Source organism: Malus sylvestris, chromosome 11, assembly GCF_916048215.2.
Source record: "Malus sylvestris chromosome 11, drMalSylv7.2, whole genome shotgun sequence".
Lineage (NCBI taxonomy): Eukaryota > Viridiplantae > Streptophyta > Magnoliopsida > Rosales > Rosaceae > Malus > Malus sylvestris.
The window spans coordinates 40293272-40315952 of NC_062270.1; the positions used below are offsets into that span (position 1 = coordinate 40293272).

General features: G+C 39.2%; 5 protein-coding genes and 1 pseudogene across 8 annotated transcripts; 3 read left to right on the top strand and 3 right to left on the bottom strand.

Annotated features, from left to right (window-relative positions):
* Positions 1–450: 450 nt before the first annotated feature.
* Positions 451–5784, top strand: LOC126589340 (DNA mismatch repair protein PMS1). 2 transcript variants are annotated; one of them, XM_050254604.1, is made up of 10 exons: positions 451–1299; positions 1423–2805; positions 3566–3828; positions 3914–4040; positions 4228–4296; positions 4439–4512; positions 4650–4715; positions 4816–4919; positions 5173–5354; positions 5505–5784. In XM_050254604.1, exons 1-10 carry the CDS (start codon positions 739–741, stop codon positions 5631–5633), a joined length of 2958 nt encoding a protein of 985 aa, XP_050110561.1. In that variant the 5' UTR covers positions 451–738; the 3' UTR covers positions 5634–5784. The 2 variants fall into 2 exon arrangements, with proteins under 2 accessions (XP_050110561.1, XP_050110562.1); XM_050254605.1 differs by having other exon boundaries at positions 1166–1303.
* A 792-nt stretch (positions 5785–6576) lies between these two features.
* Positions 6577–8563, top strand: LOC126589344 (probable U6 snRNA-associated Sm-like protein LSm4). The gene is made up of 8 exons (XM_050254610.1): positions 6577–6752; positions 6902–6946; positions 7146–7187; positions 7315–7413; positions 7517–7594; positions 7814–7853; positions 7990–8154; positions 8348–8563. Exons 2-8 carry the CDS (start codon positions 6944–6946, stop codon positions 8368–8370), a joined length of 450 nt encoding a protein of 149 aa, XP_050110567.1. The 5' UTR covers positions 6577–6752; positions 6902–6943; the 3' UTR covers positions 8371–8563.
* A 1177-nt stretch (positions 8564–9740) lies between these two features.
* LOC126589341 (WD repeat-containing protein GTS1-like) lies at positions 9741–12453 on the bottom strand. 2 transcript variants are annotated; one of them, XM_050254606.1, is made up of 8 exons: positions 12229–12453; positions 11806–12013; positions 11613–11708; positions 11209–11283; positions 10947–11057; positions 10781–10872; positions 10491–10572; positions 9741–10313 (listed from the first exon to the last, which is right to left on the bottom strand). In XM_050254606.1, the coding sequence occupies exons 1-8, from the start codon at positions 12354–12356 to the stop codon at positions 9921–9923; spliced, it is 1185 nt and encodes a 394-aa protein (XP_050110563.1). In that variant the 5' UTR covers positions 12357–12453; the 3' UTR covers positions 9741–9920. The 2 variants fall into 2 exon arrangements, with proteins under 2 accessions (XP_050110563.1, XP_050110564.1); XM_050254607.1 differs by having other exon boundaries at positions 9741–10286; positions 12229–12447.
* A 1091-nt stretch (positions 12454–13544) lies between these two features.
* LOC126591084 (uncharacterized protein OsI_027940-like) lies at positions 13545–15984 on the bottom strand. 2 transcript variants are annotated; one of them, XM_050256650.1, is made up of 6 exons: positions 15865–15984; positions 15150–15336; positions 14889–15045; positions 14740–14786; positions 14578–14650; positions 13545–13987 (listed from the first exon to the last, which is right to left on the bottom strand). In XM_050256650.1, exons 1-6 carry the CDS (start codon positions 15867–15869, stop codon positions 13881–13883), a joined length of 576 nt encoding a protein of 191 aa, XP_050112607.1. In that variant the 5' UTR covers positions 15870–15984; the 3' UTR covers positions 13545–13880. The 2 variants fall into 2 exon arrangements, with proteins under 2 accessions (XP_050112607.1, XP_050112608.1); XM_050256651.1 differs by having other exon boundaries at positions 14740–14783; positions 15865–15969.
* A 1404-nt stretch (positions 15985–17388) lies between these two features.
* LOC126589550 (probable ethylene response sensor 1) lies at positions 17389–20575 on the top strand (annotated as a pseudogene).
* Positions 20576–20733: 158 nt separating this feature from the next.
* Positions 20734–22676, bottom strand: LOC126589551 (60S ribosomal protein L19-1). Its single transcript, XM_050254877.1, has 5 exons — positions 22495–22676; positions 21686–21808; positions 21245–21558; positions 21105–21160; positions 20734–21016 (listed from the first exon to the last, which is right to left on the bottom strand). The coding sequence occupies exons 1-5, from the start codon at positions 22604–22606 to the stop codon at positions 20992–20994; spliced, it is 630 nt and encodes a 209-aa protein (XP_050110834.1). The 5' UTR covers positions 22607–22676; the 3' UTR covers positions 20734–20991.
* Positions 22677–22681: the final 5 nt, after the last annotated feature.

A 22681-nucleotide genomic window follows, 5' to 3' on the forward strand; every position in this document is an offset into this window, starting at 1 on the left:
GATGTTGATGTGGCATTTTAAAGCCTACAACTTGATTATTCAAGATATTGTCTTTTATGTCAAATTGTAGACTTTAAAATGCCACATCAACATTCCAATAAAATTTAACATATATTTTTTACGTCTCATTTGAAGATGTTCTAACAAGACGAACAAAGTCTGACAGATACAATCAATGCTAGGTAAATTTTAGATTTTTTTTTTAACAACAATAAAATTTAGAGTTAAAAAGATGACAAACTTAAAAGTGATGTTTAATTTCTTATGCGCTTGAGTTTAAATTTATTTTTTTGCAATTAAATTAATTTGAATTCCTCTTTTCATAATTTATACAAAATCATTTAAGAAAAAATGAAAACTAATGAAAAAGGTTTGAAAATTTTGAGTTTTAATGATAATGACAAAATAAAAAGTAAAATGAATAGTACTAAAATTGATTTTTTAGTGTAAAAATATGATTTTTTGTTAAAGTAAACAGTATCTGTAAAGTTCTTTAAAAAAATCGAAAAGATAAAAAATTGAAAATGAAAGTAGAGGGGAAAAGCTGCAGACGAGTGAGACGTCAGCTTCGCCCGCGTAAACACCAGTCCCTCCCGCTCTCCAACGGTTGCGCTTCAGTTTTAGGCGGCAAAATCTGAAAGGTCAATTTCTAGGGTTTTTCCACTTTTTCTACGATCGAGCATTTTCCCGGTGGATTTCAACTCAGAAACAGCATCATATCGATGATTTAGGGTTTCAATGGAAGCAGCAGCAGCTCCGTCCGATTCCCCCACAATAAAGCCGATAAACAAGGGCGTGGTGCACAGGATCTGCGCCGGCCAAGTGATTCTCGACCTCTCCGCCGCCGTGAAAGAATTGGTGGAAAACAGCCTCGACGCCGGCGCCACCAGCATCGAAATCGGCCTCAAAGACTACGGCAAAGAGTGGTTCCAGGTCGTCGACAATGGCTGCGGCATTTCGCCGAACAACTTCCGGGTCCTTGCCCTCAAGCATCACACCTCGAAGCTCGCCGGGTTCCCGGACCTCCAGTCCCTCACCACCTTCGGCTTCCGCGGCGAGGCCTTGAGCTCTCTCTGTGCTTTGGGGGATTTGACTGTGGAAACCAGGACCAAGAACGAGACCGTCGCCACGCACTTGACATTCGACCATTCGGGTTTGTTGGTCGCCGAGAAGAAGACCGCCCGGCAAGCGGGCACTACCGTCACGGTGAAGAACTTGTTTTCGAATTTACCAGTGCGGTGCAAGGAATTCAGCCGCAACATTCGGAAGGAGTATGGAAAGCTTGTTTCTTTATTGAATGTGTGTGAGTTTTATAACTTATTATAGCATAGTACATTGTTACTTTACAATGTTATATTGAGTGCCATGGATAGTGTAGATTCGTAACTTATATCGTTATACTTGTGGTATTTGGATTTATAGGCCTATGCTCTTATTGCTAAAGGCGTTCGGTTAGTCTGCACGAATGCTACTGGTAAAAATGCGAAATCTGTGGTACTTAAAACACAAGGGAGTGGTTCCCTTAAAGATAACATTGTCACACTGTTTGGATTGACCACGTTCAATTGCTTAGAACCAGTGAGTATATCTGTGTCTGAAAGTTGCAAGGTTGATGGTTTTCTGTCCAAGTCTGGACAGGGTAGTGGGCGAAATATGGGAGATAGACAGTACTTTTTTGTGAATGGTAGACCGGTGGATATGCCTAAAGTTACCAAGCTTGTGAATGAGTTGTATAGAAGAGCAAATTCCCAGCAGCACCCCATTGCAATAATGAATTTTACGGTTCCAACAAGAGCGTGTGATGTCAATGTAACTCCTGATAAAAGGAAAGTGTTCTTTTCTGATGAAAGTGCCATACTGGTTGCCCTTAGGGAGGGTTTACAGGAGATATATTCTTCAAGTAATGCTCATTACACTGTAAATAAAATTGAGGACCCTGCTAAGGAAGCAGATAGGTCAGAGTTGTGTTCTCCTCATCAAAGGTCTCATAAGTTTCTGAAACAATCGCCTACAGAGGATGTTGTTTCTGAAGAAGTAAGCATTGCCACTACAGGCGGTTTGCAGCAAACATATTCTCCAAGTGATGCTCCTTGTTCTATTAATAAAGTTGAGGAGGTGCCTACTAAGGAAGCAGGTAGCTCTGAGTCGTGTTTTCGTCGTCAACTGTCTCGTATGTTCCCGAAGCAATCATCTCCGGATGGCAGTGTTCCCGAAGAAATTCATGTTAAGGATCACCTTGCAGAAGGCAATGCTCGTCTGAAAGCTCTTGAAACTGAGTCTGAGTACACCGATGATGTAGAAGAGTTGAGCCTAGAAAATGCGATGAGCAAGGACTTTACTCTTAGAGTACACAGCAGTAAGAAGGTTGGTGGTAGTAGTAGCAAATTAACAACACATAACAACAGTATGACAACTGATCAAACTCGTTCTCTTTCAAGAGTGGTTGAGAATGCTGCCAATGGAGATTCATGTAGTCGTTCAATCTCTGTTCAATCATCACTCAATCAATTTGTGACCGTAAGTAAAAGAAAACATGAAAATATCAGTACAGTGCTATCTGAAATGCCTGTCCTAAGGAACCAAGCTCTTCATTCTCAATCCAAGGAAAGCACTTCTGATTTGCATGCTACTGTTTCAAACTCTCCGGTTCGACATGACCAGGCCAATGCTTCTTCTGAGATTGATAACTCTGCTGAAGTTGATGAGAATGAGCCATCCAAGTATCTTAGAGCAGACAAGATTCTCAATAAAATTAGAGGTCCAATTTCTGTTGGGGGCAACACTAAAGATCTCAATCCTAGTGAGGTAAGTGGATTTCTAGTTTTTACCTAACTTCTTAACTTGTTTGTTTTGAGTTTGATGTGTGCAAGACTAACAAGTTTCTCTTTCGGTAATTAAAATCAGTGAGAGCTAAGGAAGTTATCACTGATGTTTTATGGCCCTAAGTTTTGACATCATTGCTGTATGCTTATTTTACACCATTTGCAATATTTTCTTTGGAGATGACAGAAAGCACTATAATTTGTTGAATCATGATATATCATTAACCTATCAAAAAGTTATGGCTATTGTAGAAAATACGTAAAAGAAATCAAGGTAGATAGAACGCATGGAGTGCTTCTGAGATACTCAAGGTGATGTGGAACCGAGTTGGGCAGGGGAAATTTGATAGTTTAGCAGAAGTGAAAACAAAGAAAACTTAATTAAAACAACAATAAAGGATAACTAGAAGCTCTCCAGGGGCCTCTCACCTGTTCTTGGCCTCACATCAAGAATTTTGGCATCTCACCAAAATAATCCCATCGCAGGATTAGAATTCCAATCTCTGGAAAACAAAGCTTTTCTATCCATCAACTCTTTATTGTTTTAACTATTGGAATTACAAGAGATATTTATAATGCTTAAACCTAAAGAATGCAGGAAAGTAAACCTATTCTAGGAAAGAAATCCTAATCCAAAATAGAATAGGAAACTAAATCTGACCCTAATCAAACTGGAAATAATCTTAATCCTGATAATAGTAGGACTGAAACTTTAATCCTAATACTTGACAATTCAATTACAGGATGTACAGCCTCAACATATAGCAGATCCTCCTCCTATTATGGCATCACCTGCTTCACCTAGCGGAGGTCTAAATTGTTTGTCTGAAGATCTTCCTGTTGCAGCTCCATCACCTTCTTGTATACTATTAGATACTCCAAAGACTTCTTCTAGTGTTATGATGTGTTCCACCTTGCAATTTAGCTTTCAAGACCTAAAAACAAGGAGGCTGCGGATGTTGTCTAGATCGAAATCAAGCTTACCTGGAGGAGCAAAAGCACAAAGGTCTTTTAGAATGGTTACTTTTGAAGCATGCAAAGTATTGGTAAATGCTGTTTTTGATGGGAAAGATTTGTATGCCCACTAACAGGTGCTTTGCTGCTGCGACGCTGGAGCTTTCTCAATCAGAAAACGAGGAGCGGAAAGCGAGGGCTTTAGCTGCAGCTACTACTGAGTTGGAAAGACTTTTTAGAAAGCAAGATTTTGGCAGAATGAAGGTAGTTGCTTGCTAAACCATATGTTATGCGCGTCCGTGCTATTACTAAAATCAGCTTTCCTTGACTGGATCTTTTGATCATTTCTTACTTTTCTTTCTGTTCTACGTTTTCCTCACATATTTACTCCACATATGCATTTGGATTATGTTTAGCTGGTATTGACATCTGGTTGCTTCCCAATTTTTAGGTAATTGGGCAATTCAATCTTGGCTTCATCATTGGGAAGTTAGATCAAGATCTGTTTATTGTGGATCAAGTATGTACCATCCATGGTTCAGAATTAGTTTAATGTTGAGTGGTGTAATGCTGTTAGTTCTTCCCGCTTCAAATTTTTGCACTACGTTCACATATTTACCTCAGTGAAAACTGGTACCTGATGTAGTCTTTTCTCTTTCCAGCATGCAGCTGATGAGAAGTACAATTTTGAGCGTCTATCACAATCTACTATCTTAAACCAACAGCCTCTTCTTCGGTGAGTTAGAGTTTTTGAATACCTTTATTGGGCATGTCCTAATCCCCAGTATGTATGGATTACTGTTTCAGAGGACTTTTTCCTTATGAAATCGAAGATAAAGTAGGTAGGCCTTATTTTCACCTTTGATTGTGTAGGCCATTGAGGTTAGAGTTATCTCCTCAGGAAGAAGTTGTTGCTTCAATGCACATAGACATAATCAGGTGCAAAATCTGTCTGACTACGTTCTTTCATACGCATATTACTCATTAATAATAAGATTATATTTTGATCCTTACGTCGGGTTTCTGGGTTCAATCATAGGAAAAATGGATTCTCTTTGGAAGAGGATCCACAGGCTCCGCCTGGGCAACATTTTAACTTGAAAGCTGTCCCCTTCAGTAAAAACATAACTTTCGGAGTTGAAGGTACGAATTATTTTCAAATATTTCCATGTCAGTTGGAGAGAATATTGACAATGAATTTTTTGAGAGAATGGGATTCGCTGATCTCCAATGAAAGTAACTAATATTTGCATTTGAACGTCCGTGTTCATATATGGAGTCCGTTATTGTACCTAGTCATACTATCTGTTAACATGTTTGTCGTCTGAAAAAGCCACACGCACCTTCACGAAAGGATGCACACAAGACGATGATTATTGTTGTTGCTTTTAAACAGATGTCAAGGACCTGATTTCCACTCTTGCTGATAGTCACGGGGAATGCTCAGTCATGGGGAGTTATAAGACGGACACCGTTGATTCTGTTTGCCCATCAAGAGTTCGTGCAATGCTAGCATCACGCGCATGCAGATCATCTGTTATGATTGGGGACGCCCTTGGAAGAAATGAGATGCAGAAGGTAACACCCTTTTGCATAATCTTGTATTACTGTTGATCCTCCGCCTGTTTCGCAACCACCTGACTCTTTAACCCTTTTTCAGCAAAGCCTCGGTAAATTTCAGATTGTAATATAAAACCGTGCAAATTCTGACTTGATCGACTGTTTCAGATTCTTGAGCATTTGGCGGGTCTGAAGTCTCCTTGGAATTGCCCGCATGGCAGGCCGACTATGCGCCATTTGGTCGACTTGAAAACCATACGCAGAAGGTCCGAAGAAGGCGATGATGAAGACTCTTGATGGATATTTCCCTAACCTCGACCGGCGGACTCCCTGATGGTCCCCTAACTTATTTTGTACTTTCTTCACTTGATGAAACATTTGCCTTCCTAACTCCAAGAACTGCATTTTTAACTTTTTCATGTACGATGATGAAATTGGTTTTTGGCTACGTCGAACTTTTCGTTACAAGAGCAAAGCTAGTTTAGTAAAATAAGAGAAAACTAACGAAAAGTTAAAAAAAAAAAACTTAGTTTTAATGAAAAATGACAAATAAATGTGTAGTAAATAGTATCAGGAAAAGGTAAAAATGTGGTTTTTCGTTAAGAGTGAATAGTACTAGAAGTGTTTTGTTAAAACTCCCTAAAATAAGAGCACAAGCTACTCACGAGCTTTACGAGTGGATTATACTAAAGCTCAAAATTCAACTAAATTTGCTAATTAGTTTAATATTTTATTCGAGCTTGGCTATTTCTTTTCTTTTTTTACTAGCCACATTCAGCTAAATTTGCTAATAAGTTCAGTATTTTATTTGAGCTCGGCTATTTTTTTTTTACTAGCCACATTCAGCTAAATTTGCTAATGAGTTCAGTATTTTATTCGAGCTTGGCACATTTTCTTTACCCACCATAAATCGAATGAGCCAAACACGAATAAACTTGAACTGTGTCGAGTTGATTTACATAATTTGTATTAAAATATTAAACTTATTAGCAAATTTAGTTGAATTTTGAGCTTTAGTATAATCCGCTCGTAAAGCTCGAGAATAAACTTGTGGCCAGAAAAAGACTGAAATATCTATGTAAGTCTTTTTGACCCTCGCAAGGAGATGGATAATCGTAGCTTACCACTAGTTGTTCTTCTTAAAAACAAAATCAGAAAAAAAAAAAAAAAAAAACTAAGCCAACAACAAATAAATAAATTGAAATTAAAAACCCTTTTTAAACCCATATATAAAGGAAGAAGGGGAGGAGAGGGCGGAAGGTAATAAAGGCCAACTCTTTTGTTTTTAACTTGTAAAGAACCCGCTCGATACTCGCTCAGAGAGAGAGAGAGAGAGAGGTAGAGAGAGAGGCTATTGGAAGCAGAAGCAAACCGCGTAAAGCTCGGTCCTTTTTCGTGATCCAAGCCTGTGTGCTGGTAAATCTTCTACCTACTTCAGCTAGGGTTTTGTGCCGCATCGTCTTCTACCTAACAACTCTTACTTTTTCATAATCTTCAATTTCTTTTTATTTAGGGTTTTATTTTCTTGCCCTCTTGTTTAATTTATCTACCTATTTTGTTTGCAGGCCTCTTGATTTTCTCTAGGTTCGATTTCCAAGCCCTAAAAGATGGTATGTCACCCTCCCTGATTTTTATTTTTGTTTTAGGATTTATGTTTGGTTTCTGAGAAAATGGAGGAAAGAGAGCGGAAGTTATATGAACCCACACAAATCTTAGTGTTCTTTTCCCCTTTTTTCTATGAAATTTTGAATCTTTTTCCTTTGAAATTTTGAAATTTTTGCTCAACTTTGTTAATTTTCACTGCTGCAGCTTCCTCTTTCTTTGCTGAAGACTGCCCAAGGGCACCCTATGGTAAGATCTTGTCTTGTAACTTTACTGGGATAATTCTGGACTTAAAATCGCAATTTGACATAACCCCATTTTTCAATTTTGTTGTCTACTGAGATCTATGATTTGTGGGTTTTGTGTACTGTAACAGTTGGTAGAATTGAAAAATGGGGAGACTTACAATGGCCATTTGGTCAACTGTGATACTTGGATGAACATCCATCTTCGAGAGGTTATTTGTACCTCTAAAGTAAGAGTCGTTTCATTTATGCTGTAAAGTTTTGGTGGACTTGAAATGATATATTACGATTGTATGAAGAGTGTCATTAATTTTTTGGTGGAATACCGTGTAGGATGGAGATAGGTTTTGGAGAATGCCTGAATGCTATATCCGTGGGAATACTATTAAGTATCTTAGAGTTCCTGATGAGGTATGCTTTTTGCTTGCTATAAACCTTTTGGCCTTACTATTCCCAGCATTAAATTTCTGTCATCAGGCCCAGAATATGGTTCATGCGTATTAACTTCTATAGTGTAAAATGATAACGCATGCAATAGGAGTTTTGATTCATCCATCTTTATTTGCTCCGATTTTGTTCGAATACTTTAGAAATTGGACTAATCTTGTGTTGTTGCCTTTTGTATTTCAGGTGATTGACAAGGTCCAGGAAGAAACCAAGAATCGTTCAGGTATGATAATGTTATCTCATTTGGTAGTGCAGATCTTTTTATTCTCCGTCCCTGCGTCTAAAATGGGTAAAGGATATAGCTTTATCCATTGAGAAGATTGCTCTCTAACTTTGTGTGTTTTGATAAACTTTTCCAGACAGGAAACCACCTGGAGTAGGGCGTGGGAGAGGAAGAGGTAGGGAGGATGGTCCTGGTGGACGACAGGCTAAAGGCATTGGACGTGGCTTGGATGATGCTGCCAAGGGTGCTGGTGGAGGCCGAGGCAGAGGTGGACCTGGTGGGAAGGCCGGTGGAAGCAGAGGTAACACTTGTTTTCCCATCTGCCCCTTATCATCCTCAAGGAAGAAAAGGGTTGATTTGTTGTATCTTCTTCTGTCTGTCATACATTCGTAACTACATTTCTGCAAGGACTCTGGGAGCTTAGCTTACAAGTCATGAATCATTATGAATCTATATACTGGACGCGAGGCTTATTATCTTTGTTTTTCTGTCAGGTGGGGGTCGAGGCCGAGCTTGATTCAGCTTATAGTGTGAAACAAACAGCGAGATGGGCAAGTTGCTTCTTATTATCATGGTAATGCGATTTAGACGGAATGATTCAGGAAAAGTGTAGCCAATGTGTTTCTGTTCTGTATGAAATGTATTTTTGTATCCGTTTGGCGGGTTTGAAAATTTAATGTTGATGATATGTATCCATCTTTTCACTCTTATCACAATCTGTCTTGGTGGCACTATCTCAAGAGTGAGATGGTAAACCTTAAATTAGCAATATGAGATCGAGAGTGGAGTTGACCATGAGGATGGTTACGACTCCACTCTCGACCGGTCAAGGTCGTAAATATAGGATGAAAAGATCTTGACCCTCCGTTGCTCGGTGCATGCCAAACGTTGAGCAGTACCAGTAGCTAAAACGTAGGTTGATCGGTAGCAATAGGCCTTGTGGCAACGAATTGAGACCGGTAACTTGTCCTCTTCACAACCAAGCTTCCGAAACCAAACAGTCGAGAGTCTCTGAACTGCCAGAGAACTCGAAGATGCTAAGGAGACAATGGAAGAAGTTGAACGTTCTTTCTGAGGTTTAGAAAAATGACGCAACACGAAGCTAACACGGATTACAAGCATAAATCCTGAAGAACAAAAGATTTTTGGAATCTACCGGAGTTGGGGATAAAACCGAAAGGTTTGTTCTGGGGAAGCTCAAGGGCCTTGGGGATATAAACAACGTTAATCAGACGACAATGAAAAGTCTATTTTGTTTCAGTCATTTGTTCTACATTAGAAAAGATTTCCGAAAGTTGGCTTAGGGTTCGGAAAAAGATTTCGAAGATTCCAATTTATTTCGGTAAACAGTAGCCGAACTTTTCCAAGGGCGGAAATTATAAAATTATTTTTGTGGGATCGACTACATGCATTCCTGTAGATGTGACTCAGCTACATTTATTTAGTAGAGATCAACCAAATGGTTTTATTTCTTCCCGCAAGACAATTATTAGTGTTGTTCGGTTTAAACAAATGTTAATGGCCTGATTTCCAATCTTTCTGCTGGTCCCGGGGAATGCTCAATCATGGGAAGTCATAAGATGGACACAGTTGATTATGAGCTTGTTTGGATATGCTTTTAAAATGACTGAAAATGCTTTTAGAGAATATTTTTGGGTTACAAAAACATTTTAAGTGCTTTCTGCAAGAAGAACCAGTTATGTGCTTCCAAGAAGCACTTTTAAGTGCTTTTTCATGATTTACTTGCATTTTTACTAAAGATTGGTTTCAAAAATATTTTCACTAAAAGCGCTTTCAGTTATTTTAAAAGCACATCCAACTGAGCTCTATGTTTACCCATATATTGAGAGTTGGCGCGATGCTTGCATCACACGCATGCTGATCATCTGAAGAGCAAAGATTTGGTACTTACGATATTCCTCTGAAATTTTACATTGTAAATGGTGGATAGATCACACAAATATGGTACAGGAGACCGTTATCCTTACCGAAACAGAATAAAAAATCACCAAAATTACAAGAAAGGCAATCAAACTTGTAGTCAGAGAAGTTATAAACATCTTGATTCTAGTAGGGTTGATGCCGTTTTGTGTTGCGGGTCCGAGGTGATCTTGCAACCAGTGTGCTCGAAATCCATGATCGGTTTATCTCGGGAGCATTATCTGATAACCAGCAACATAAGCGGCCATCTTCACCACCAGTCCATCCAAAAATGCCGTGGCCTTGGCTGGATCCGCTGGGCATGCTTGACATTGGCAACACACTTCGAACAATGCCTGTGTGTCCACCTCCAAGAACTGCTTCAGCGGACCCTATAGCTTTGTTTCCTTTATAACTTACAGGGAAGTAACCTAAAGTGCCACTATTAGTGCCACCAATTACCCACAACTGTTCTGCTTCTCTTGAGTAGTGGCAATCAACAAAATAATCGACCTGCCAAACGGAGTTTACTTGGCTTGGCTAAAAGTAAAAGCATTTGTCCACACTAAAATCATGGCATACACACAAAGTTTTTCGATATCCTCCATTTTAACGGCATACAAGATATTTCAAATGAATAATATGAAATATTCAAATAAGGCTAATCTCATAACTAGTTGACTAAAAGAGAAGAATCTGTTGGAGAGAACAACTTACATCATCGAGTGTCCAGCCTTTAGAAGCCAAAGAACGAGCATCCTGGAAACTCGTTTCGCTTGCATCCTTCCAGTCCCAGATACTACATGAGCGGTTATCAAGTTACAAGTCAGGGAAAATATAAGCAGCACAAAACGCATATTTGTACTCAAAAGCAAAACTTTGATCCTGTTTCCCGAGTTAGAAGATGCAAATCACTAACCAAGCCACTATGTTCACGAGACTAACAAATAGAAGTCGTGCAGTGTGTTGCTGGGGTAGATTCATAATCAATTGATAGAAAGAGATACCTTAAGGTCTCAATATGGGTCAAACACCAGAGCTTTTCATACGTCTCTCCAAAAAACCCAACCTTCCCAATTGAAGTGCCAACGTTTAGCACCTATATTTTTTGGAAGGTAAATCGTCATGACTATGTAAAACTATAAACTCTAAACCTCTTCAACTTTAACTTACTGAATCTAGATGATCGTCTTCATTGATATCTCCTTCGGTATCAAATATACACATCAATCCATCAACAGAAGCAGAAAGAAGCTTGCTTTGATGATCAGGGATGAAGTGAACCTATTGAAAACATAAAGTTATATAGGCCGCCCAGTTCTATCAAGTTGCACAACCTTCACAATGCAATTTGGCAGAAGAAAAAGTTTCACACTGCTAAAGCTAAACTGTCAAATCCATATGTCAAACGAAAACAAAATGGATTAGAATCAACCTGGGTAACATCTTCTACATGAGAATCCTCCAGACATGCTACCTGTTTGTTGCTCCTCCAATCCCAGAATAGTATCTGAGCATAACAAGTCAAACAGCAAGAAGGGGGAAAAACAAATGATATAGAATCCGTCGAAATATGTGAAGAATCATAAGCATAAAAACTTAAAATGGTTTTGCACCCAATGAGTTTGAGCAGACTAAAGAGTAAATGTGGAATGTTGAGCGCGCTATCTTCTGAAATTTTAGCCTACAACTGACACGATCTTCACTAATGTGGAGCGTTGAATTATTGATAACATGAAGAACATAAAACTAGAAAAATAACGAGCTACATGAAAATCTTGATTAATTAATGACCGGAGCCACAAAACACAATTAAAGCCGTTACAATGGATGCAGCACCTGAGCATCACATCCCGCAGCGAGAAGATTGTTCCCTGATCCTCCGAACGAAAAGCTGAAAATCTCCTGAGAAGAGCCAGAATGAAAAGATGAAACCTGCATCATTAACAATCAAACAAAAACGAGTTAAGAAACATTTGTGTTTATGTATGCAAAACATTGTTAGTTTATGTCTGCAATTCGAGAAGCGAACCTGTTGAAATGTGCGCGTGTCCCAAGCTCGAATCGTTCCATCAGAAGAGCAAGAGTGCAGGACATGTGGAGTTGATGGACCAGAGAATGCAATTTGGTTGATAGTGGCAGAGTGGCCATTGCACTCTCCGTAGTACTGGCCCGTCACCGGAGAGTACACCTTCACGGCGTTGGTCGAAAGCGACACCGCCATTGCCGTCCAATCATCCCTTCCACCAAAAATCCCACAAAAATTCAACACCCAATTAATAATCATAAAACCCAATTAAGCACAACCCTGTGGTTTCAGAACAAATATAAGAAAGCAAAGAGATTGAGGTAAAGTGCGAGCTGAAGAACGCAACTCAAAGGTTAAGTTGCTCATTTCTCAGAATTTTCCTGGGAAACAAACAGAACGTAAAAGTTAAGAAGAAAAGGGACGTACTTGGGGACAATTTGGAAGACATAGTCGTCGCCGAAGTTGGTTTGGATGGAATTTTTTAGGGAGATACGCTTGAAGGGGTCAGGATTGGACGGAGGGAGTTCCTCCACCTCCATGTCCGTAGCTTCCATCTTTGTCTCTGTCTCTCTCTCCGGCTGGACAAATAAATGTAATTTGGGGTTTAGGGTTTTGAGTACAGATCCTTTCCGGATCTAAAAAAGGGAGCCCAATGATCAAACGATCCGGCGGTTGAAATTTGATCCAATAATTACAATTATTATAATTTGAGAGGAGCTCTTATTTATAACTGTTTGATCAAATTTTAACGGCCGTCTCATTTGATTATTAGACTCCCTTTTTTTAGATCTGGTGAGGATCTGTACTCTAGGGTTTTATTTCCGCTACGGACCACGATGGAGGTCAGCCAAGTCTACTTTAAGTCAACCACTAAAAGCGTTTGACGAATTCGGGATCCCTTTGTGAAGATTTTGGGAATCTGTGAATCATATCCGTTACATCATGGAGTCATAAATTATTTTAAATATTTTTATTTAAAATTAAATACAAACAATACCTGACAAAAACTGACAGCACGATATACAATGAACTAACACGATTTACGGATCCCCAAGATCCTCACCAAAAAATCTGGAGAGGATCCTGTTAAAAAATTCAGTAACACTCACAATTTGTTAATCGATTTTAAAAAATACTTACAACTCAATGAATATTTAACACCGTTATCAAGTAACATATTTTTAGGGAAGTGTTATTAGTACTCCAAAAATCTCATTCTACACTCCTCACAATTATATTTTTCTTTTCAAATATAGAAAGTTTGGAATGTAAAATAAATTTTTTAAAGTGTCAATAACAATTCCTTATTTTTAATGCTGAACATAGAAGAGTTGTGAGTGTGCTCACGACCAGTAAATCGTTTTATAAAGTTATGTGTTTTTTATTCCACTTAATTATTTGAACACGTAAACCGCAAACTTACAAATGTTTCAATTGGAAGAAGTATACAAAATGCAACATTAAGAAGGCTCGGCTAAAAAGAGTCTTTGAAGACGTTAAAAGAGACTAATATAATATTTTTAAAACTAATGAAAGACTTGATACAAAACCGAACAAAATGACATTTTAAGATTCATACGACTAACTCAATAAGACAGCGAACTCAATAAGACTTGATTGTTATTGTTTTATCATTGTGTTCGTTTGATTTATAAATTCATGTGCTAGAAATATAGAAGAATGTTTCATAAGTTGAAAATGGCAACCCCCCCCCCCCTCCCCCCTTTTTAAAGATTCATCAATAAAAACACAGTTAACTCAAATTGTGTAAGAGGGTTTACCCATAAGAAGGTAAACAAAACAAATATCCATCAAACTCAAATGGCCGGGATGAAAAAAAAAAAAAAAAACAAAAAAGACTTAAAATTCAGATCCATCAAACAAATAACTAAAAGTACAACATCCCCCGTACTGCCACTTCTCTAAACACACAAGAACTCATCATTTTGCTGACTAAAACGATGGACGATGGACGGTTAGATAAAAACACACCCCTAGTAACTTAAGGTGAAAAGGAAAACACAAAACTCCATAACCACGCGAGCTTGGCCGACCCCGTCAAGGTCCGTAACGCGGAATTATGTGCTCGTAGTAGCTTCCTTTTTCTCTTCCGAAGTATCAACTCCGGCCTTGACAGCATCCTGCTCTTCGGCGGCCTCATCTTCTGCCTTTGAGAGATCTAGATCTACAATAAAAGGACGAGGGAACATTATTGGTAACCAAGACGGAACATCCGACTATTGCTTTAGCAATCTTTGTGTTATTTTTCATCCAACAAACGAACAGATTAAAGTAATTTTACATGCAGCGTTACGCAGGCAAAAAATCCAAAGCAAGAGCTTATTCAAGGTAGAAATATTTATAAAACGAACTTTGACCCTAAGATTGTTGTTGTTGGGACTGTTCACTTTAACGAAAAACCAAATTTTTACACTAAAAAATCAATCCTGATACTATTCACTTTACCCTTTATTTTGTCCTTATCGTTAAAACTCAAAGTTTTCAAGCCCTTTTCATTAGTTTACAAGGCATGAACATCTTCCCAATGGGATGGTCCACATCAAAAACCCACCTTAACTCCTACGAACCCGAAACCTAAGACTGTGTCTAAGTAGAGTCATCTCCAATCCCCATTCGTTTTTTCACGGTCATCAAACATTGTGGAACCTTTAAGCCTACATCGCGGGTTTTTGAATACTAGACCTAGACTTCCTAATGAGATGTTTATCCTTACTCGGCTTGCCACTAAAGATTAAGTGCTAATAGTCTTCTTACCTTCATCACTATCATCAAAGTCACCCATTCCTCCCATATCGTCGCCTCCCATGCCGCCCATGCCACCGAATTTCTGCATGGTACAATTAGCGTCAGAACAACAAATAGAAAAATCAAAACAGTTCAGGTAAGGGAAAACGCCAAGAAATAATATTTACTGACCGAGAAATCCATCCCTCCCAAATCCATGTCACCGGGACCTGATCCTGCTGAAAACAAGAAGTGGCATTTTAATAATAAAGTACAACAAACATGTTTTCTGTCAAATGAAACAGTCTGAGGAAATGGAACAGAATATGCGAATTGCATACCGGCAGTATCATCGTCCTCATCCACCCATTTGTCCCAATCTACTTTGACATAATGCGGTGTCTTTCCATCTCCGCGCAACAGCTTAGGCCACCATTCTGGCTCCGCCTTCTCCACAATACAGAAGATACTCCTCACGCCAACATTTATTTTGCTTTCCTATAACACAGCGGAATAATCACACAACGAAATAAGAACCCGCATAAGCACTATCATCTCTGAATAATACAAGAGCATCTGTGATTGCCCAAACAAATTCTCACCTCCACATTAACCTTATCAAAAAGATCCAGTTTGAGTTCATACTGGTGATTCTCCGCACCAGCACTAGCCGAGAAGCTGAACGTTCCATCGGGTTCAAGCTTAACCTTGGCGTCCTTTGCATCAGGCAAAAGCACTGTAAGGAAAACCTTATCCACCCTTTGCGCCCACTTCACCTCCGGATGACGACTGCGAAAACCAACCATCATTAGCGAAAAAACTTGCCTCAAATACGCATCCCTCAATCGAATATCACCCAAACAAAAACTAAAGTAAAATTCTCTGTGAATTCTTACTGTTTTGTATAAATTTCGGAACTAAATATCAACAGAGCGGTAAGGAAAAATTCAAAAGGACAAATAAACATACTTAAATTGGTGAATAATACATTATCAAAACAGGGATTAACATTTAATCACAGGCTTCAATCCAAAAAAAAAAAAAAAAAAAAAAAAAAAAAAAACCCAATAAAGCAAAAGATTCCCATATAATATTTTCCATTTGTTGAACCATATTAAACAGCAAAACATGGATTAAATTAAATTAAAAGTATAAATTACTGAGTTTACATGTCTGCAGAGAGCAATCGGAATTGAAAAAAAAAAACACAAAAATTGCATATCGACGAAAAACAATGGCAGGAATGCAAAGACGATGAAATCAGAGGGCGAAAGCAGAAGAATTGAGTAAATTTGAAGAGGAAGAAGAGATGTTTACCTCATGTTTTTGCAGAAAAGGGGGAGAGTGAGAGAGAGAGAGTAAAACCCTAGAAGCTGGGAACAGAGCAGAGAGCAGAGAGGAACGTGAGTTTTACGGGCTTGCGGGAGCTTTCGTAATAACGAGAGTTTAAAGAGTAAGAGAGATTACGCGAAGCTTCTAGACTTGTAGGCTTTCTGGGCTTCTCGAACAAGGCCCAAACTCTGTAAAATCAGTCCAGTTGAATGAAGTGGCCCATTAACTCATTTGCAGAGGCCCACTATGTGGTTTTTAATATTTTGATACAAGCTTATGTTAGATAAATGTCATAGATACTGGGCCTCCCTCTTATGTCGCGTTAGGCGCTAGATGGTTAACTGCTCCAATTAATTTTTAAACATTTGAAAATTAAGAAAATACACCTAACCTAGTCCGCCCAGGTCGTGCCTCTTATTTAAACAGAAAATAGATAACTTTTATTATTCATTTTAGTTTTTTTTAATAAGTTGTAAGAAACTTGTTTAATACTTGAATGAACACTCATTATATGATTGTTCCCATATTTTCAATATAAGTAGACATTTATTCATATATTATATAATAAATTTACTTTAAATTTAAAAAATCACTTAGATCCCCACCTAAACGTTGAAACGCTAAACTCCTGACCGTCGTTCGACTAGCGCCTAGCATAATTTAAAACATGGACTCACTTCTCAACTGTTCCAAATACAACGCACCATCTCTCTCCCAAAAGAAGAGGAATTTGGCTCAGTCAAATACAATGCACCTTCAATTCTCCCAATTTTATATTAAAAAAGAAAGAGGACATGTACATGGACATTGACATTGACCTACCCCATTTTCCAAATCTATCATCTTCTTGTCTTTGAGGAACTAATAAGCATTTATCTTTATATTTTTTAATTTATCCATTCAAAAGGTGGCTTTTTAAAATGGAATGTCTATCTTTTCCTCACTTGACTCTATGTTGATCTTATCTTATAAAAGAGTTATCTTATAATGTGCGGTTGTGCCCGTACTCATTAAGTGTACCAAGAACACAACCTACGACACCAAGTTTCATTATACAATTGGTTAGAAAACTTTTTTTTTAAAGTATTCAACCACTTGCAAAATGAAATTTGTTATACTCAATCGTGTTCTCAGTACACTAAATATTTTGGGGGGAGAGGGGGTTTGGTTTTGAAAAGTTTAATGAGAGATTTTTTACTCTCACTCCTGTCCCCAGGGCATACCCCACAACATTGAGCCGGAAATACTTACGCGTGACATTTAACTGTCAGTTGTCAACGTTACGTTATGAATCGACAAATTGTGCACTAACGAAGACTAGTGCTAGCGGAACTCGAAACTTGGTGGGACGACACACAAATATATTCATAATATTTGTTCTCATTTCTCTATTTTCATTTAGAAAAAGGAAACAAAACAAAAAAAAAATACAAACTCTACATGGGTCTTCTCTTCGCACGTGCAAGACCCTCGTATTCCTTTGTATTGAATTCATGCGTGCGTGGGCGTTGTCTGTTTGGTTTATCCGTGACGCTTTTTGGCTCTCTTCCCCCCTCCGTCCATGTCTTTTTCTTTCCTACTCCATTTTGCACTCCTTCTTCCTCCACCATGAAAAAACGCTTCTCACTTTCAGAAGCTCAGCTCCTGCGAAAATGGACAGCTCAGATCACTCCTTCAGAGCTCCCCAATTGATCTCTCACCCTCACTTCGTCTCTCCCCTCAAGCCTCAAGCCTGGTAAGTAATATTAACGATTAACTCATTTATAATTATCCTTAATGTTTTGTTTAGCATTTGATTAGAGATAATTTTTATGATTAGCCTCGTTTTTTAGCATGTCTGGAGACTGGAGAGAAAAATCTCATTGACCCCTTTAAACATTGCCAAAATCCAATACCAGAAAACAAAATTGGGTTTTTTTCTGGATCATTTTTTAAGGAAAGTAGATGGATCATTGGTTCCAAAGCTTCGATCTTTTTTTTTTCTTTCTGTTTTTTGATCGTTTCCTTATGATTTTCTCACAGATTCGTTGAAAAAATGGAGTCCTGTGATTGCATAGACGCGCAATGGCCCCCAGATGAGCTGCTGGTGAAATATCAGTACATCTCTGATGTGTTCATTGCCCTTGCCTATTTCTCCATTCCCTTGGAGCTCATATATTTTGTGCAGAAATCCGCTTTCTTTCCGTACAGATGGGTGCTTGTGCAGTTCGGTGCTTTCATTGTTCTTTGTGGGGCAACCCATTTCATAAATGTATGGACTTTCTCAATGCACACCAAAACTGTTGCCATATTCATGACTGTTGCCAAGGTTTCGTGTGCCGTTGTATCGTGTGCTACCGCTCTAATGCTCGTTCACATTATCCCGGATTTGCTAAGCGTCAAGAAACGGGAGCTGTCGCTGAAGAGCAGAGCTGAAGAGCTTGACAAGGAGATGGGGCTTATGCTCACTCAGGAAGAAACAGGAAGGCATGTTAGGATGCTGACTCATGAAATTCGAAGCACGTTGGATAGGCACACTATATTGAAAACTACCCTTGTTGAGTTGGGTAGAACTCTAGGCCTCCAGGAATGCGCGTTATGGATGCCGTCCAGAACTGGTATGAACCTACAGCTTTCTCACACTCTGAACTACCACATACAAGCTGGGTCATCTGTGTCAATGGACCTTCCTGTTGTCAACGAAGTCTTCAACAGTTCTCGGGCAATTCGTATACCATATACCTGCCCACTGGCAAGAATCAGACCGCTTGTGGGAAGATATGTACCACCTGAGGTTGTTGCTCTGCGGGTGCCCCTTTTAAATCTTTCAAATTTTCAAATCAATGACTGGCCGGATGTCTCTGCCAAAAGCTACGCAATCATGGTTTTGATTCTACCCACGGATGGCACCAGAAAGTGGCGAGAACATGAACTGGAGCTGGTTGATGTTGTGGCAGATCAGGTGTGTTTTGTTGTTCACTCGTTCCGTTTTCACTGAATGACTTGCCATCGTGATACATGACTCTTTTTCTTTGTATTTCACAATGCTTATTTGCGTACTGTTCGGGTGCTGTTTGCATCTGAAGTTCATGAATTGAAAGGCTAATGTATTAACGACTGATATGTCACTTGTCTTCCTTATGATTCCTATACACGTACTTAAAAGGTTATAACAAGTGTAGTTGTGCTCAGGTAGCTGTTGCTCTTTCACATGCTGCTATTCTGGAAGAGTCTATGCGAGCCCGTAAACAGCTCACGGAGCAGAACGATGCTTTAGATTTAGCTTGGAGAGAAGCAGAGATGGCAATCCATGCCCGTGATGATTTCCTTGCTGTCATGAACCATGAAATGAGGACACCAATGCATGCAATCATTGCATTGTCTTCTCTTCTGTTAGAGACGGAACTGACTCCGGAAGAAAGGCTTATGATAGAGACAGCACTAAAGAGTAGCAACCTTTTGGAAACACTTGTTAATGATGTGTTAGATCTTTCTAGACTTGAAGATGATAGCCTAGAATTAGACACTGAAAGATTTAACCTCCATGGAGTTTTCAGAGAGGTAAACTTTCCAGACTCAGGGCTTGAATGTGTACTTTGGAATAATTTGGTTTTCTTGAACTTACATACAAACCCTTTACAAACTGTAGGTAATGAATTTGGTACAGCCCGTCGCATCTGTAAAGAAGTTGTCTATGACTTTGATTCAATCCCCTGACTTACCTGTGTATGCCGTTGGAGATGAGAATCGGCTGTTGCAAACTATTCTCAACGTTGCCGGTAATGCTGTGAAGTTCACAAAGCAGGGCTATATTTCAATTACAGCATCTGTTGCGAAATCAGAATCTTCAAGAGACTGGCAACCGCCGGAGTTTTATCCAGCGTCAACTGATGGTTACTTCTACCTACGAGTTCAGGTCAATTATTGTGTGTTTTATCGCTGTTTAGCTTTTCTTTGTGTGCTGAGGTCGATACATCTCTTAGTAACTTCGACAGTGAAGCAACGTGATCTGATGGCATTCCTGTTGCAGGTTAAGGATTCTGGCTGTGGTGTTCTCCCAGAAGATATTCCTCATCTTTTCACCAAGTTTTCTCAGCCCCGAAATGGATCCAATCAAATAAACAACGGTGCAGGACTTGGACTTGCCATTTGCAAACGGTATAGTTGAAAACTTTCCGATCTTTCATCCTTTCCGTAGGGCATTTAAAAACTTGCATCCTGCTTTTGTTTTCTCGCCTATTCATCCAACTTGGTCACCTTATGTCCTGAAATGACTTGGATTAGGTTTGTAAACACCATGGGAGGTCATATTTGGATTGAAAGCGAGGGTATCGACAGAGGGAGTATCGTTGCATTCATCGTCCAACTAGGGATATGCGACAATCATAGTGATACAACAACACACCAGGTCCAGATTGCCACCTAAAGGACAAGCAAATTATGGAAGCGGAGATCTCATCGGACACAAACCCGCCTTTAGGGATTGTTTCGGAATAACTTCATCGAATGCACGTTATCAAAGAAGTCGTTGAATGCCAGTGGATACACCGATCAATGTTTTCTGACTGGCAGAGTTATTAGCTCAACCGGGGAATTTGGGTTTAGTATGTTGAGGTTGGAAGAAATTTGTGTGTTTAAAACTGTGAACGTTGATTGTTACTGTTATCCTCATCGTTACGAGGCCATCAGTGGGAATTGTTGCTTAATTAGTGTTAAATCCTCGTCCGAATGAGGCAAACCAGGTAATTAAAACCTGTTTGATAGTCGATACTCCATTATCTTAAATCGTTCGATAACTAGGTTCAAGGAAACCGATATCCTGGACAACTTTAGATCGTAAACAAAACCAAGATGAATCAGATAACACCGTAAAAATTGTTAAACAAGCATTTCATATTAAATCCGATTACCAAAATAAGTAGTTCCGGGACCAAAAACCGATCAATAGATAAAGGAATCTAATCTTCATACAGAGTACAACGATTTTGAAATCTCTTTCGGCTAGAAGATAAAGTACTGAAGAACAAAACAAACAAACAAACAAACTTGCTCGTCAAAACTAATCTAACCAGGTGAATCGAGACAAATGGACCATAACAAGTCATCAATCCATCAGTTCTCCTCATAGAGCACTCACTTCTTTGATTTCTTGGATACCCTGCAAGTAAAAGAGAACCTAATTAGCAAAAAACAACACAAACAAGATCAGCAGATAACATATTAGGGTTTCAAGGCAGGGTATTAACTGTGTTGGTTGAGCTGCAGCTGGGGCAGCGGGTGCTGGTGCTTTCTCTTGAGGTCCCTGAACGCATTTGAGAATAATCAGCAACGTGAGAATTTCATATGAATTACAGAATAATCAGTAAACAAATTACGGTGACAATACCTGGGCCAAGCGTTCCTCTCTCCTAGCGTGCTTCCTCTCCCTGCTAGCCTTGTTCTTTGCCCGCTTAGCCTCGAACTGATCAGACAGAGTCTTCTCTCTGGCCTTCTCAGCCTTTGACTTGTGAATGCTCTCCATCAGCACTCTCTTATTCTTGAAAACATTACCCTTAACCTTCATGTACATGTCATGGTACATGTGCTTGTCAATCTTCTTCGACTCACGGTACTTGCGAAGCAACCTCCTGAGCACACGCATCCTCCTCATCCAAAGGATCTTGGTTGGAAGCCTTGCTTCCCTGGTACCCTTACGCTTACCTAAAAATTTAAGCAACCACTCATTAAAATGTGCCAAGTTTCCTGGTTCGGATAAATTCAAACACTATTGTATGTATGTATGATCACCAAAACAATTAAGGCGAAATCACATAGAGAATAGACATACCATATCCAGAGTGACGTCCCTTTCTCTTAGCCTCCTTCATACGACGTGCACGAGAGCGAGAGTGAATCTTGGTCGGCTTCCTGATGATGAAACCATCCTTGACCAACTTCCTTATGTTTTGGCCTGCAATTCAGAATCAAACCCATCAACAAACAATCCACAGAAAGGCGGAAAGGCACAAAAACATTGGCCTCCCAATACTGTCAACCCAAACATCCACTTAAACGGTTGCAAATTATCGGTGAAACTTCACAAGTAGACAATACGAGGAAAATTCACATACAACACAAGTAAAACATACACTATCTCAACACAAAAACATCTCTTCATATTTTACACTCTACAACTACAAAATGCTTTACGTGCCACAACAATACTTTACGCTCTACAACATTATTGCAACAATTACGCAAATGTTAATTACTAAATACTAATCTGCAGATAATAAAGGGGTACCACTCAGGTTAAATACCGATATCAATTATCCACCGCTCATGTATATCAATTATCCACAGCTCATGTACTTAAACTAACCGTAGATTAAATCTAAACCAAATATATAATCTTTCACATAAACCTAATTCCAAACAGTATACAGAAATCTCAAAACTTCAAGAACCGTACACAAATCGCGTCCGTACAACACAGAGTAGTTACATGTTCAAGTTTTCACGATAGCCCAACGGTGGATTAACGCGGGATTAAAGAAATGGATTAAAAAATAATCAAAAGGATTAAGCAGTGCAGGATAAGCAGATCAACAGGAAGGAATAAGAAGAAAATGAAGGGAAAGGGGAAGATGAACGTACGAGAGTTGGCCATGGAGATCTCGCTGACCTCATTGGGGTCGAGCCAGACCTTGCCGCGACCGCACTTGAGGACGCTGGAGGCGAGCCTCTTCTGGAGCTTGAGCGAAACCATCGCCGGCGTCTTACCTCCTTCCTTGTTTTTTGGCAACTGCTGTGGGCAGAGAGGCTGAGCTTTTGTGGAACACAA